Source organism: Ylistrum balloti, unplaced genomic scaffold (genome assembly GCF_031769215.1).
Source record: "Ylistrum balloti isolate Yb309-2 unplaced genomic scaffold, AGI_CSIRO_Ybal_v1 Utg370566, whole genome shotgun sequence".
NCBI classification, from domain to species: Eukaryota; Metazoa; Mollusca; class Bivalvia; order Pectinida; family Pectinidae; genus Ylistrum; species Ylistrum balloti.
In genome coordinates this window covers 361,693-377,208 of record NW_026782355.1, presented here as the reverse complement: position 1 = coordinate 377,208, position 15,516 = coordinate 361,693, and the positions used below count along the sequence as shown (strand labels likewise).

General features: G+C 36.1%; 1 protein-coding gene across 1 annotated transcript in view; it reads right to left on the bottom strand.

The window, feature by feature from the left end:
• Nucleotides 1-15,516, bottom strand: part of LOC132556351 (thrombospondin type-1 domain-containing protein 4-like) — a 100,228-nt gene that overhangs the window by 74,141 nt on the left and 10,571 nt on the right. The window contains exon 2 of the mRNA XM_060220744.1: nucleotides 3,261-3,383. Within this exon, the coding sequence (XP_060076727.1) occupies nucleotides 3,261-3,308 (48 nt within the window). The 5' untranslated portion in view covers nucleotides 3,309-3,383. The remainder of the gene's footprint in view (nucleotides 1-3,260; nucleotides 3,384-15,516) is intronic.

The following is a 15,516-nucleotide window of genomic DNA, read 5'->3' as shown; positions in this document are numbered from 1 at the left end:
GGTGATGACCCTTATATAGAACCATGACCCTTGTGTATGGTGATGACCCTTGTGTATGGTGATGTCCCTTGTATAGAATCATGACCCTTGTGTAAGGTGATGACCCTTGTGTATGGTGATGTCCCTTGTATAGAATTATGACCCTTGTGTGAGGTGATGACCCTTGTGTAAGGTGATAACCCTGGTGTAAGGTGATGACCCTTGTGTAAGGTGATGACCCATACACAAGTGCTACATGGCCTTGAAACATTTTCTTTCTATAAAATACCCTTCATGTGTAATTATCTAAAATTAACGAAAACTTATGATGTACTTTCCCTGTGGTTTTGTCAAACAGAAGCCTTGGGTGGTAATGATGAACTATTAAGATATTGTTTCGTTTAGGCCTTACTATTAGTCACAATTTCTTTTGAACAGTTTCCTTTTAACTTGGTATCTGTAGGTAATGAAATACCTGCTACAGAGCTATCTTACATGGTTTACCCCATTTAAAATCAAATGACAGGATGGTTTCATGAATAAGACTTCTTTATTGTACCAGGATCCAAACAATAAACATATTTGTAACAAAACATCTCAATATTTTTTATGTTACCTTTCTAATTTCTGGAATGTGTAAACGTTAGCCATGATTATAACAACAGGTATTTCCTGTTTCTGGGTGACCAGCATATAGGTAAAATGTATTTATACTTTCATAGATGAAAAGAAGGTATTATACTTTATTCAGTAAACAGGTATGAGAGAGAGCTGTAACCTTACACCATGTCTGTTATCAAATACCAAAAATCACTGGTTTTGGTACAACCAGTACATGTACATTAAAATATTTCAAAAGGTGCCATGTCAGAATTTATTCTGACAAACAGGATTTCAAGGTTCTGAAGGTCATAACCTTTCAGTTCTATTATTTTGATTTAAAGTTGTATTGACAAATTCTGATACAGATTTGTAATCATACTTGGATACACATATCACAATACAAGCTATTAAACATACATGCATTAAACACCACAAATTTGTTGTTGGTCAAAGCTACAAAGAGTTTGATATTCAATCATGGATTCAGTGTATTAGATGTATATAACCTCTGTTTTGTTCATAAACAATTTTCCTCTCACCAACATTGCTGTTGGATACAAATTAATATATATGTATCCTTTCTACAAGAGTAGATTAGGAACATGCATGTCAATTTGTTTGTCTGTTAATTATTGAACAAGATGATGTCCGACAGCACAGAAAACACTGCTATGCTGGGCAGAAAACACAAGGCAGCAGAAATAGAATACCTTTTTCACATCTAATATTCTGTATCAGTTTACTTTTAGTCAATAATACAGATTTCCCCTGTGTGTAAAACATGTCAGAAATTCTACTGTGTGTGAAGCAGGTCAGAGGTCATCCTTGTCTACTGTATGTGAAAAAGGTGGTCACACTGTTTTACACCATGGAAACCAGCTCATGAGGTGTTCTTGTTCTACTGTGTGGAAACCAGGTCATAGTTGATCATGTTCTACTGTGTGTTAAACAGGTCAAGAGGTCATCCCGTTCAGCTGTGTGTTAAACAGGTCAAGAGGTCATCCCATTCAGCTGTGTGTTATTCAGGTCAAGAGGTCATCCCATTCAGCTGTGTGTAAAACAGGTCAAGAGGTCATCCCATTCAGCTGTGTGTTAAACAGGTCAAGAGGTCATCCTGCTTGCTGTGTGTTAAACAGGTCAAGAGGTCATCCCGTTCAGCTGTGTGTTAAACAGGTCAAGAGGTCATCCCATTCAGCTGTGTGTTAAACAGGTCAAGAGGTCATCCCATTCAGCTGTGTGTAAAACAGGTCAAGAGGTCATCCCATTCAGCTGTGTGTTAAACAGGTCAAGAGGTCATCCTGCTCTGCTGTGTGTTAAACAGGTCAAGAGGTCATCCCGTTCAGCTGTGTGTTAAACAGGTCAAGAGGTCATCCATTCTGGTGTGTGTGAAACAGGTCAAGAGGTCATCTGTTCTAGTGTGTGTGAAACAGGTGAAAATTTCATCTTCTCTCCTGTATTTCTGTTATTTGAAAATAGGCCAAATAACAAATCATTTAAAATCATGCTTCCTTTAGAGTTGTCTTAAAACTTGTGGTTGCTTTCAACTCGAGAAAGTGAGACTTTAAATCCTTGTAATTTTATGCATTTCAGTATATTTTCTGGTCCTTGTCACTGAGTAGTTATGTCACACTTATGACCTGTGTGATATCCAGAATATAGAGTAATAGTTACAATAAGTTTACACACTTTTGCTAATTATTAATGTACTGCAGGTAAAGTCTCATTCATGGGAGTTATTCATGTGTATGTTACGACAACACGGTGCAGTGCTTAAAGTCTTACACTGCTGATAAGGAAACAGTTTATTTCCATTTTGTTTCATTTTTATCGAGTTGAATGTTTGTATCAACACTTGCTTTCATTCAAACTGATAAGTAAGAAAATAAGGAGAGTACTGATCAGTTCTCTAACATTCTCAAAATGTTAAAATAAAAATGGTTCTTATCAGATTTGATAGATCTACAACCCAGCTTAAATTTACAGGTGTACTTAAAGTGATTTATTACAGGTAAAAAATACAGAAAAACATTATCTGTGTGAATATATACCATCTTCTATTACATTATGCTCTTTAGAAAAAGTATTAACGGACAAGTTACTGTTTATTCAATACACGCATATGATTCTTATTTTCAAATTCTTTTAGAAGTTTTATGTAAATTTTCTCTGATAAATACATATATTGTCCCATTTGTCCTTCACTAGAGCTAGGATAGCTTGCTGGTTACTGTTAGAAAAATTACACCAATTTAAGTTCTTACCTAACAAGTGATATACAGACTATGTAGTTCTCTAATCCAGTATCTGTTCGCGCTAGTTGACATGCCAAAATGGTCATTATTTTTGAAAATATAGAAAAAAGGCCATAAAAAATTAGTGTATTGGTTATTATGATACACCTGTTTTGTGTTGACGTGTGTAAGTATTAAGTCCCCAATGTGCAGGTAAATATCCATATTCATAAGGTAAAGAAGATCCTTGATTTAGATTTTTGTACAGGTGTATCATGCTTAAAAAATCAGCTGAAAATTTTGACAAAATGAATGTTTATCTCAGAAAATATTCTTCTACACAAAACAGGGTTAGAATTTATCTTAATAAAATTTGAGGTAATGTCATCAATTAAAGAAATATGTTTTCATTAATGACTGTAATCCAGCAAGATATAAATGACTTACCTGTAGTATGAGAAGTACACTGAGGCAGCGGTCCAGCATCCTTTCCATGTATTAGTCCCAACACCTGAGCAGATCTGTGTGTATGTGGCAGTTATAACTACACATCCTACCTCACAGCCTCCCCTGTAAACCAATACCAACACAGTTAGTGTAGCTGATTTTTGTGAATGAGTTTCCTCGCTTGTCACTCACAGCACTGTCCTTCATCTGAGGGTAGAACTCTCCACACTGGGAGGGTACACAGCTCAGACATATAGGTACAGGGTAGTCTGGAATGCTCTATCACGGCTACAGCTTATATGTGCCCAATGATATCACACTCACTGTTATCAAATCTTGTACATGTATTTATTGATTGAATAACTAATTTACATTTTTCATAGAATATCATACAAATACACATATTGTTGTTGGAATGTCTTATAGTAACATATATACTGTTCTGTGGTATTTTATTTTTTGTCAGATATTGATTATCTGTTTGTCCCAGGATATCATATCAGCATTTCCTGTCAAACAAAAATTAACTCTAAAAAGGGTATCATGTAAACTATTACATGATACGCTGTATAATGTCATGGGGCTATCATATCTACTGTCACATGATAGCCTACATACTGTCACATGATATCATATATACTGTCACATGATATGATATGTACCATTGCAAGGTACCATATATATCATCACAATACTCTTTATACTGTCACAGGGTATAATATAAAATGCCACTTGATATCCTATTAATTGTCACATGGTATCCTTTATATTGTCACATGATACCCTGTATACTGCCACACGATTCCTATTATACTGTCACATGATACCCAATATACTGTCACATTACATTCTTTATACTGTCACATGATACCCAATATACTGTCACATGGTATCCTTTATACTGTCACATGATACCCTGTATACTCTCACATGATTCCCATTATACTGTCACATGATACTCTGTATACTCTCACATGATTCCCATTATACTGTCACATGATATCCAATATACTGTCACATGATATCCAATATACTGTCACATGATTCACATTATACAGTCACATGGTACCCTTTATACTGTCAGGATACCCTTTATACTTTCTTAGCTAAGCATTATATCTGATGTCCTAAAGACATCCTTTTTCCATATCAATATATATATATATCTCCATTTTTCAGACTTAAGGTACATACATGTATAGTTATTCCTGTATTATGAACCTAACCCAACACAACCATTAGTAGTATTATATAGGCCTTCGTGCTACCTGTTTAATCTGACAACCTGTCTTGTCTGAACAATAATTCCACCATAGTGTCAACAAGCTTTATACAGTTGTAGTTTTCCTTCTTCGTACTCAGCTGCAAAACTACCATTCCATATCAGGTGTAGCATACAAACACACCGTACACAGATATTTATTTAACTTGTGAAAATTGGTATTGCCAGAGTTTGGCCGACTTGATATATATACCTGATAAGTACATGTTTTGACTGCTGGCCATGTGTACCATCTCACCAGTGACAACAGTGTCCCTACTTTCAATAAAACATACCTGTACACACCTCTATAAACAATTGACATTGCATAATATGCAAATTTACACAGGTAAGAGCCTATAGCAGAGGTGCAAAGAAGCAAATAAATCTATCTTTATTAAAAATATGACTGGGAAAAAATTGAGCGAAACATTCTTGAGTATGCATGTGTTGTGAATCCTTTATAACTGTAACCAATGTAATAAGCAGGTGTGTATAATATATACTGATATTTATAGACAACCAATATAAAGCATTACAGACAGGTAAATATAATGCTGTCAATACAGGCAGTATTCTAGGTATAGGAATGGTGTCCAATACATAACAATGTATCAGTTTGATAAACAATAAGGTTCAGATTCCTTCAGTTTACAAATGTTGTTAATACATTGCTAAATGTATACCATAGATAACAATTAACTTAGCATACAGAACAAAGGTCAACGTAGACAACATAGCATAAAGAACAAAGGTCAAGGTAGACAACATAGCATAAAGAACAAAGGTCAAGGTAGACAACATAGTATCATAACAAAGGTCAAGGAAGACAACATAGCGTAAAGAACAAAGGTCAAGGTAGGCAACATAGCATAAAGAACAAAGGTCAAGGTAGACAACAAATCATAAAGAACAAAGGTCAAGGTAGATGAAATAGCATAAAGAACAAAGGTCAAGGTAGACAACATAGCATAAAGAACAAAGGTCAAGGTAGATGAAATAGCATAAAGAACAAAGGTCAAGGTAGATGAAATAGCATAAAGAACAAAGGTCAAGGTAGACAACATAGCATAAAGAACAAAGGTCAAGGTAGATGAAATAGCATAAAGAACAAAGGTCAAGGTAGACAACATAGCATAAAGAACAAAGGTCAAGGTAGACAACATAGCATAAAGAACAAAGGTCAAGGTAGACATGATAATTACATTATTACAAACCTGTGTGTTTAGCTGTAGTTCATTTCATAATACAAAATAGATTCTCACATTGTAGATATCTGTAGGGAACAGTATTATGTTTTATATAACTAGATGTTTCTTACTGCCTTGTTTAACTGTTATAATCTTTATCTTGTAGCATCCAGTAAAACCATTAATAACAAAATTGATTTTTCTATTAACGACTGACTCATGTAATTTTACAGTTCATTCTGGCATGTTCGTTTATGTAAATTGATCAGCTGAGGACCTGTATCTAACAATGTAGTAATTACATTAAAGTAAAACTTTCCTGGTCAATTAATATTGATATTGATAACTACAGTTTTGTACTGTCACAGTGATCAAGTAGAAATTAACATAATACAAGAAAATAATGACAAAAACAAACAAATATAAGACTTGTATATTTTTGACTACCTAATCATGGAGGAGATCCTAATTTTCAAACCCACTCAGACATCAGCAAATAACACTTGTCCAAGTAAATACCTACATACATACGGAAATTTTTTGAACATTTCAAATCACATTCCAGTATTCTGAAATTACTACATGATGTGTATGGTAGTAAAATCTTGTTTTAGGTAGCACATTACAGGTATATCACACCTGGAAACGGCAACCATACCTGGTAACAAGTACGTCTGGAAGTATGAAGGATACTTTTTTATGTCATTACTTCATGAGTCAAGTGCAGCTTAAGAAATCCTATTTATTGTCATGGATTTGATAAGACATGCATAGTTAAGAGTGTCCCCACTGCTTTCAAGATGACGTTAATACTATAATTTGTCCAATTTCTCAATCCTCTGTCTGAGATTTGTTTGATTAGCACTCTAAGTAAGGCGACATGTATTTATAATCTACTTACCTACAAAACTAACTGACTCTGTGGTCAACCTGTATGGAATCTACTTACCTACAAAACTAAGTATCTGATCAACCTGTATGGAGTTACGTACAAAACTAACTGACTATCTGATCAACCTGTATGGAGTTACGTACAAAACTAAATCTGATCAACCTGTATGGAGTTACGTACAAAACTAACTGACTATCTGATCAACCTGTATGGAGTTACCTACAAAACTAACTGACTATCTGATTGACATACCGTCAAACCTGTCTGTAATGGCCACTCAATGGAGCAGACAAAAGTGACTTTTATACACAGATGGTCTTTTGATTACTGTGAATTGCATTTCATAGGGATCCAAAAATGGCCTTTACAGATAGGTGGCCTTTGTATAAAGGGCCTTTAAGGGAGGTTTGACTACCTAGAATTCACTTACCTACAAAACTGTCTGATCGACAAACATGGATTCCATTTACCTACAAAACTGTCTGATCGACAAACATGGATTCCATTTACCTACAAAACTGTCTGATCGACATACATGGAGTCCATTTACCTACAAAACTGTCTGATCGACAAACATGGATTCCATTTACCTACAAAACTGTCTGATCGACAAACATGGATTCCATTTACCTACAAAACTGTCTGATCGACATACATGGAATCCATTTACCTTCAAAACTGTCTGATCGACATGCATGGAGTCCATTTACCTACAAAACTGTCTGATCGACTACATGGAATCCATTTACCTACAAAATTGTCTGATCGACATGCATGGAGTCCATTTACCTACAAAACTGTCTGATTGACATACATGGAATCCATTTACCTACAAAATTGTCTGATCGACATGCATGGAGTCCATTTACCTACAAAATTGTCTGATCGACTACATGGAATCCATTTACCTACAAAACTGTCTGATCGACATACATCGAGTCCATTTACCTACAAAATTGTCTGATCGACTACATGGAATCCATTTACCTACAAAATTGTCTGATCGACTACATGGAATCCATTTACCTACAAAACTGTCTACATGGAATCCATTTACCTACAAAACTGTCTGATCGACTACATGGAATCCATTTACCTACAAAACTGTCTGATCGACTACATGGAATCCATTTACCTACAAAATTGTCTGATCAACATAAATGGATTCCATTTACCTACAAAACTGTCTGATCGACATGCATCGAGTCCATTTACCTACAAAACTGTCTGATCGACATACATCGAGTCCATTTACCTACAAAACTGTCTGATCGACATACATCGAGACCATTTACCTACAAAACTGTCTGATCGACATACATGGAATCCATTTACCTACAAAACTGTCTGATCGACATACATGGAATCCATTTACCTACAAAACTGTCTGATCGACTACATGGAATCCATTTACCTACAAAACTGTCTGATCGACTACATGGAATCCATTTACCTACAAAATTGTCTGATCGACTACATGGAATCCATTTACCTACAAAATTGTCTGATCGACTACATGGAATCCATTTACCTACAAAACTGTCTGATCGACTACATGGAATCCATTTACCTACAAAACTGTCTGATCGACTACATGGAATCCATTTACCTACAAAACTGTCTGATCGACTACATGGAATCCATTTACCTACAAAACTGTCTGATCGACTACATGGAATCCATTTACCTACAAAACTGTCTGATTGACTACATGGAATCCATTTACCTACAAAACCAAATGTATGACATCTTTGATTGACATACCTAAAGTCTATGATAATGATATGATGTCTGACCATATTACAGATCTTTTACACAGACAAACATGCATACACAATAATTATAAACTTACTTTTAACAAGAGTTAACACACCCCAATGTCAGTAGTAGGTAAATGAAACAGTGACCTTCAACATCATATGTTTTATACTGTTGTATTCCCCTACATATGTCACTCATGATAAGTGTCTTATCAAAATTATATCACTTAGGTCTTCTTCTTCTTTTTTGTGGGATGACCCTTAGCTTTATAGATGACCTTTGTTGACCCACAGGTCACAGCTATCCAGGACTGACCCCTACATAAATATTCAGACTACAGTATGCAGGAAGCCTATCCTCAGATCCTACTGGGAACAAAAACTATGCCGTTGGCTTGTGGTATGGGTGTTCTGCACTTTTATCATAAAACAATGACCTAGTGTAGCCTTTCATATCCTGATGAGGTAGAGCTATCTTGTGAATAAGTTCCCATTAACTGACATGCCTTAACATTTATTGATGACCTCAAGTGACCTCTAAAAACTTTCATGGGGCGTATATTATTATATAAAACACTGACTGGATTATATACCCTTACTCTCTGTTGACCTACAGAATCTTCTTAACAAAACGTATCTCTGAAACAAAATCTCATGACTTTTACTGTTCATGTACTTGTACACTGTCTGCTTTTTAATGATGACCTTCACTGACCTCTGATAACGTTTATGAAGTGAGACCATAAGGTGGTGAATATTTTTATGTACAGGTATGCAATAGCTTCCTCCGGGAATACAGCCATCAATGGGGTGTATCCGTTACCATGGCAACTTTATCTGTTTTCCTGTTAAAGTAATGATATAATTGTATTTCTTGGCTTCTCATTAAGTACACTTTCTGGAACAACAACCAATACATTATCTTCTCCTGCTGTAGACATCTTAGACTCTGACAACAATAAATTTATACTTTAGTCTTCCTCAATGTGAAAGGTAAATTATCGTTTATGTACAGTACAATGCAACCTGTTCACTCTGACCACTGAGTAGTCAAACAAACTTAATTCAATCCAATTTCTCTAAGTTTATAACATGTAAGCAATGAAAAAGTAGTAAACAACCTGACATCAGAGCTAAGTGATACTAAAGACACACCTGTCTTTATTGTTAATACCTGACATTATCAACGCATGATTCCAAAGACACCTGTCTTTTCTTTTAATACCTGACATTATCATCACATGATTCCAAAGACACCTGTCTTTTCTGTTAATACCTGACATTATAATCATATGATTCTGAAGACACCTGTCTTTATTGTAAATACCTGACATTACCATAATATGATTCTGAAGACACCTGTCTTTATTGTAAATACCTGACATTATCATAATATGATTCTGAAGACACCTGTCTTTATTGTAAATACCTGACATTACCATAATATGATTCTGAAGACACCTGTCTTTATTGTAAATACCTGACATTACCATAATATGATTCTGAAGACACCTGTCTTTATTGTAAATACCTGACATTACCATAATATGATTCTGAAGACACCTGTCTTTATTGTAAATACCTGACATTACCATAATATGATTCTGAAGACACCTGTCTTTATTGTAAATACCTGACATTATCATAATATGATTCTGAAGACACCTGTCTTTATTGTAAATACCTGACATTACCATAATATGATTCTGAAGACACCTGTCTTTATTGTTAATACCTGACATTATCAACGCATGATTCCAAAGACACCTGTCTTTTCTTTTAATACCTGACATTATCATCACATGATTCCAAAGACACCTGTCTTTTCTGTTGATACCTGACATTATAATCATATGATTCTGAAGACACCTGTCTTTATTGTAAATACCTGACATTACCATAATATGATTCTGAAGACACCTGTCTTTATTGTAAATACCTGACATTACCATAATATGATTCTGAAGACACCTGTCTTTATTGTAAATACCTGACATTACCATAATATGATTCTGAAGACACCTGTCTTTATTGTAAATACCTGACATTACCATAATATGATTCTGAAGACACCTGTCTTTATTGTAAATACCTGACATTACCATAATATGATTCTGAAGACACCTGTCTTTATTGTAAATACCTGACATTACCATAATATGATTCTGAAGACACCTGTCTTTATTGTAAATACCTGACATTACCATAATATGATTCTGAAGACACCTGTCTTTATTGTAAATACCTGACATTACCATAATATGATTCTGAAGACACCTGTCTTTATTGTAAATACATGACATTATCATAATATGATTCTGAAGACACCTGTCTTTATTGTAAATACCTGACATTACCATAATATGATTCTGAAGACACCTGTCTTTATTGTAAATACCTGACATTACCATAATATGATTCCAAAGACACCTGTCTTTATTGTAAATAACTGACATTGCCATGATATGATTCCAAAGACACACTAGTCTTTCTAAGTATTTTGAGTGTAGTCTGTTGTATTTTTGTGTTTAGCCAAGACAAATCATATGACCAAATGAATAGATGCCAAAGAGGTTTCCTGGTAGTCATATCAATGACCAAATCTGTCACCAAAAGACTTGAAGAAGTGCCTTCTACACCCTGTTAATCCTGAATACAATGTATACAAACATCACTAACATGTGTATAACTCTGTCAGCTTACTGGTGTGGGAATGTAAGATGTATCACAGACCCCACAGGAGAGGTAGGAGTCAGAGCAAACTTTGTTACAAGCCTAACACTTATAGTTGACACCATGACTATCCTAAAAGTTCTGGGAGACACACAGATTGTGTGACTACAACGTGACATACATGGCAGGGGTACCTGTCAAGTATTCTCTGATTGGATTTATCTTCTTCCAATCAGACAAACAACTCTCAAAGACAAATTCAATTTCCAACAGACAGCATTAACATGGATGTTGGGACAGTTGCATTGAATTAATCTTAGAATTATTGATTACTGATCAACGGATAAGTTTAAGAATATTTATCAGCTATAGTCATATGACCCTGGGGATTTTCTACATGCAATATCTAATAAACACTTGAAAAATAGATTTCTCTCTGATTGGTATGAAGATAATACTTTTAATAGAAAAAATTCTCTCTGATTGGTAGGAAGATACTAGATTTAATAGAAAAAATTCTCTCTGATTGGTAGGAAGAAGGTGATTTTAATAGAATAATTTCTCTCTATGAATGGTAGGAAGATGGTGCTTTTAATAGAAAGCTTTCACTCGAATTGGTAAGGAGATGGTGCTTTTAATAGAAAGATTTCGCTCTGACTGGTAGGAAGATGGTGTTTTTAACAAAAAGTTTTCTCTCAGACTGGTAAGGAGATGGTGCTTTTAATAGAAATCTTTCACTCTGACTGGTAGGAAGATGGTGCTTTTAATAGAAAGATTTCACTCTGACTGGTAGGAAGATGGTACTTTTGGTAGAAAGATTTTTCTCTGACTGGTAGGAAGATGGTGCTTTTAATAGAAAAAATTCTCTCTAACTGGTAGGAAGAAGGTGCTTTTGGTAGAAAGGTTTCTTTCTCTGACTGGTAGGGAGATGGTGCTTTTAATAGAAATCTTTCACTCTGACTGGTAGGAAGATGGTGATTTTAATAGAAAAAATTCTCTCTAACTGGTAGGAAAAAGGTGCTTTTGGTAGAAAGGTTTCTCTCTCTGACTCAGTAAGAAGATGGATCAGCTTTGAGAACAACAGCTACAAAATGAAACAGTTTATAACCATTTAGTATAGTATAATGATCCTGTTTCATTACACAATTACAACCGAGGTACAACAAACAGTGAACCAGTGTTCTGAGAGCCTTAATAAAAAGTGGACATTTACTGTGTAATGTGGCAAAAATCATTGCAATTGGTCAGATCAATATTTAATCGTCATCACTCTGTTATACCATGATTTAAACACACGAGCCTATCTGCCACAATATTACCCTCTATCCATCATCACCGATGGTATGTTCACAAAGTCAAAACGGAACATCACCATGTCACCAATGTATTGATTTAGATGTGTCAGTCCCTGTCTCACCAATGTATTGAGTTCGACGTGTCAGTCCCTGTCTCACCAATGTATTGAGTTCGACGTGTCAGTTCCTGTCTCCCCAATGTATTGAGTTCGATGTGTCAGTCCCTGTCTCACCAATGTATTGAGTTAGATGTGTCAGTCCCTGTCTCACCAATGTATTGAGTTCGACGTGTCAGTCCCTGTCTCCCCAATGTATTGAGTTCGACGTGTCAGTCCCTGTCTCACCAATGTATTGAGTTCGACGTGTCAGTCCCTGTCTCACCAATGTATTGAGTTCGACGTGTCAGTCCCTGTCTCACCAATGTATTGAGTTCGACGTGTCAGTCCCTGTCTCACCAATGTATTGAGTTCGACGTGTCAGTTCCTGTCTCACCAATGTATTGAGTTCGACGTGTCAGTCCCTGTCTCACCAATGTATTGAGTTCGACGTGTCAGTCCCTGTCTCACCAATGTATTGAGTTCGACGTGTCAGTCCCTGTCTCACCAATGTATTGAGTTCGATGTGTCAGTCCCTGTCTCACCAATGTATTGAGTTCGACGTGTCAGTCCCTGTCTCACCAGTGTATTGAGTTCGACGTGTCAGTCCCTGTCTCACCAGTGTATTGAGTTAGATGTGTCAGTCCCTGTCTCCCCAATGTATTGAGTTCGATGTGTCAGTCCCTGTCTCACCAATGTATTGAGTTCGATGTGTCAGTCCCTGTCTCACCAATGTATTGAGTTAGATGTGTCAGTCCCTGTCTCACCAATGTATTGAGTTCGATGTGTCAGTCCCTGTCTCACCAATGTATTGAGTTAGATGTGTCAGTCCCTGTCTCCCCAATGTATTGAGTTCGATGTGTCAGTCCCTGTCTCACCAATGTATTGAGTTCGATGTGTCAGTCCCTGTCTCACCAATGTATTGAGTTAGATGTGTCAGTCCCTGTCTCACCAATGTATTGAGTTCGATGTGTCAGTCCCTGTCTCACCAATGTATTGAGTTCGATGTGTCAGTCCCTGTCTCACCAATGTATTGAGTTCGATGTGTCAGTCCCTGTCTCACCAATGTATTGAGTTCGATGTGTCAGTTCCTGTCTCACCAATGTATTGAGTTAGATGTGTCAGTCCCTGTCTCACCAATGTATTGAGTTAGATGTGTCAGTTCCTGTCTCACCAATGTATTGAGTTAGATGTGTCAGTTCCTGTCTCACCAATGTATTGAGTTCGATGTGTCAGTCCCTGTCTCACCAATGTGTCAGTTCCTGTCTGTCTCACCAATGTATTGAGTTCGATGTGTCAGTCCCTGTCTCACCAATGTATTGAGTTCGATGTGTCAGTCCCTGTCTCACCAATGTATTGAGTTCGATGTGTCAGTCCCTGTCTCACCAATGTATTGAGTTCGATGTGTCAGTCCCTGTCTCACCAATGTATTGAGTTCGATGTGTCAGTTCCTGTCTCACCAATGTATTGAGTTCGATGTGTCAGTCCCCGTCTCACCAATGTATTGAGTTAGATGTATCAGTTCCTGTCTCACCAATGTATTGAGTTCGATGTGTCAGTTCCTGTCTCACCAATGTATTGAGTTCGATGTGTCAGTCCCCGTCTCACCAATGTATGGAGTTCGATGTGTCAGTTCCTGTCTCACCAATGTATTGAGTTCGATGTGTCAGTCCCTGTCACACTAATGTGTTGTGTTAAATTTGTCAGAGACATTGTATATCTACTTTATGATGTAGAATGAAATCCTTTGGCCTGTGTGATTCATGAATATACTATTACACTATACATTGTTCTCTAGATATTTAAGCAAGGATGACATTATATAAATTTTACAGTTGACAAAGTTATTTGCTTATAATATTTTCCAAACCTGTACCTTTTTTAATATTGAATTTCATATTTTGCCTTTTAATTTTGAAAATGACAATACACACCACAGGGCATAACAAAATGTGCCGATCCCATGTCAATGAAGTATATTAAAAAGGTAATAACAAGTCAAAACATCTAAATTGAAGTAAATTTGAAATTGTTTAACTCTAAAATTCTACAGACCAAATTTTGGACAAAATTTCAATCATTCTTTCTGGAGGAATAGGATTTTAAAGAATTTGCTCTTTTTCACCTAATGAGCCCTGCCCCTTCAGCTTCTTGGGTATATACAAAATTCATTCTGTTTCACCCAAGAATGCTTCAGACCAAATCTGAGCAGTATCAGTTTGTTCCTATAGGAGGAGTACAATTTTAAATAACTTGCAAAATTACCAATAATGGGACCCATCCATCTGGCCCCAGGGGGCTGAGACCCCCCCAAAATGCCTCAAATCAAATTCGGTTAAAATCCATTCAGTCATTCATGACTAGTAGTTATTTATAGTAAAAAAAATTGACATATAACAGGAGGATGCCATGTGCCACGACATAAGCTCACCAGTCCATCAGACCAGGTGTGCTAATAACAAGTGCTACATTAGATGAAACTAGCTCAAACAAGGCTTCAATCAAAGCTTTTTGTCAAAAGATTGCAAAACATTTATTTGATTGATGTCTACAGCAAACAAAATTCCTGTTTTGTACACTAGATAAGCTTACCACTGCAGGCTTTGTTTAATTTTAACATAGTCTTATTTCATTATGAAGCTGTAGGCCAGTTTTTATAGTTTAATGCCTATATGCATATTTAGATTTATTGGTAATTTTCTGTAAAGATATAAGGTTTACTTTACAACAGTGTATTGGTGTTATGTTTCAGTTAAAAAAAAGGTAAGATTAAAAATTCAGTGAAGAAGCTCAGTGGAGTTATTTCCCTTTTGTACTTACATGAAATTCTGTCCTGATGTTACTGGGACAGTTACTATATACCCTTTATGCTAGAGAGGAACACTGGACTGATGTTACTTGGACAGATACAATATCCCCTTTATACTAGGAAGGAACACCTAGCCTGATGTTAGAGGGACAGATACAATATCCCTTTTATACTAGAAAGGAACACCTGGCCTGATGTTACTGGGACAGTTACAATATCCCTTTTATACCAGGAAGGAACACCTAGCCTGATGTTAGTTGGACAGATACAATATCCCTTTT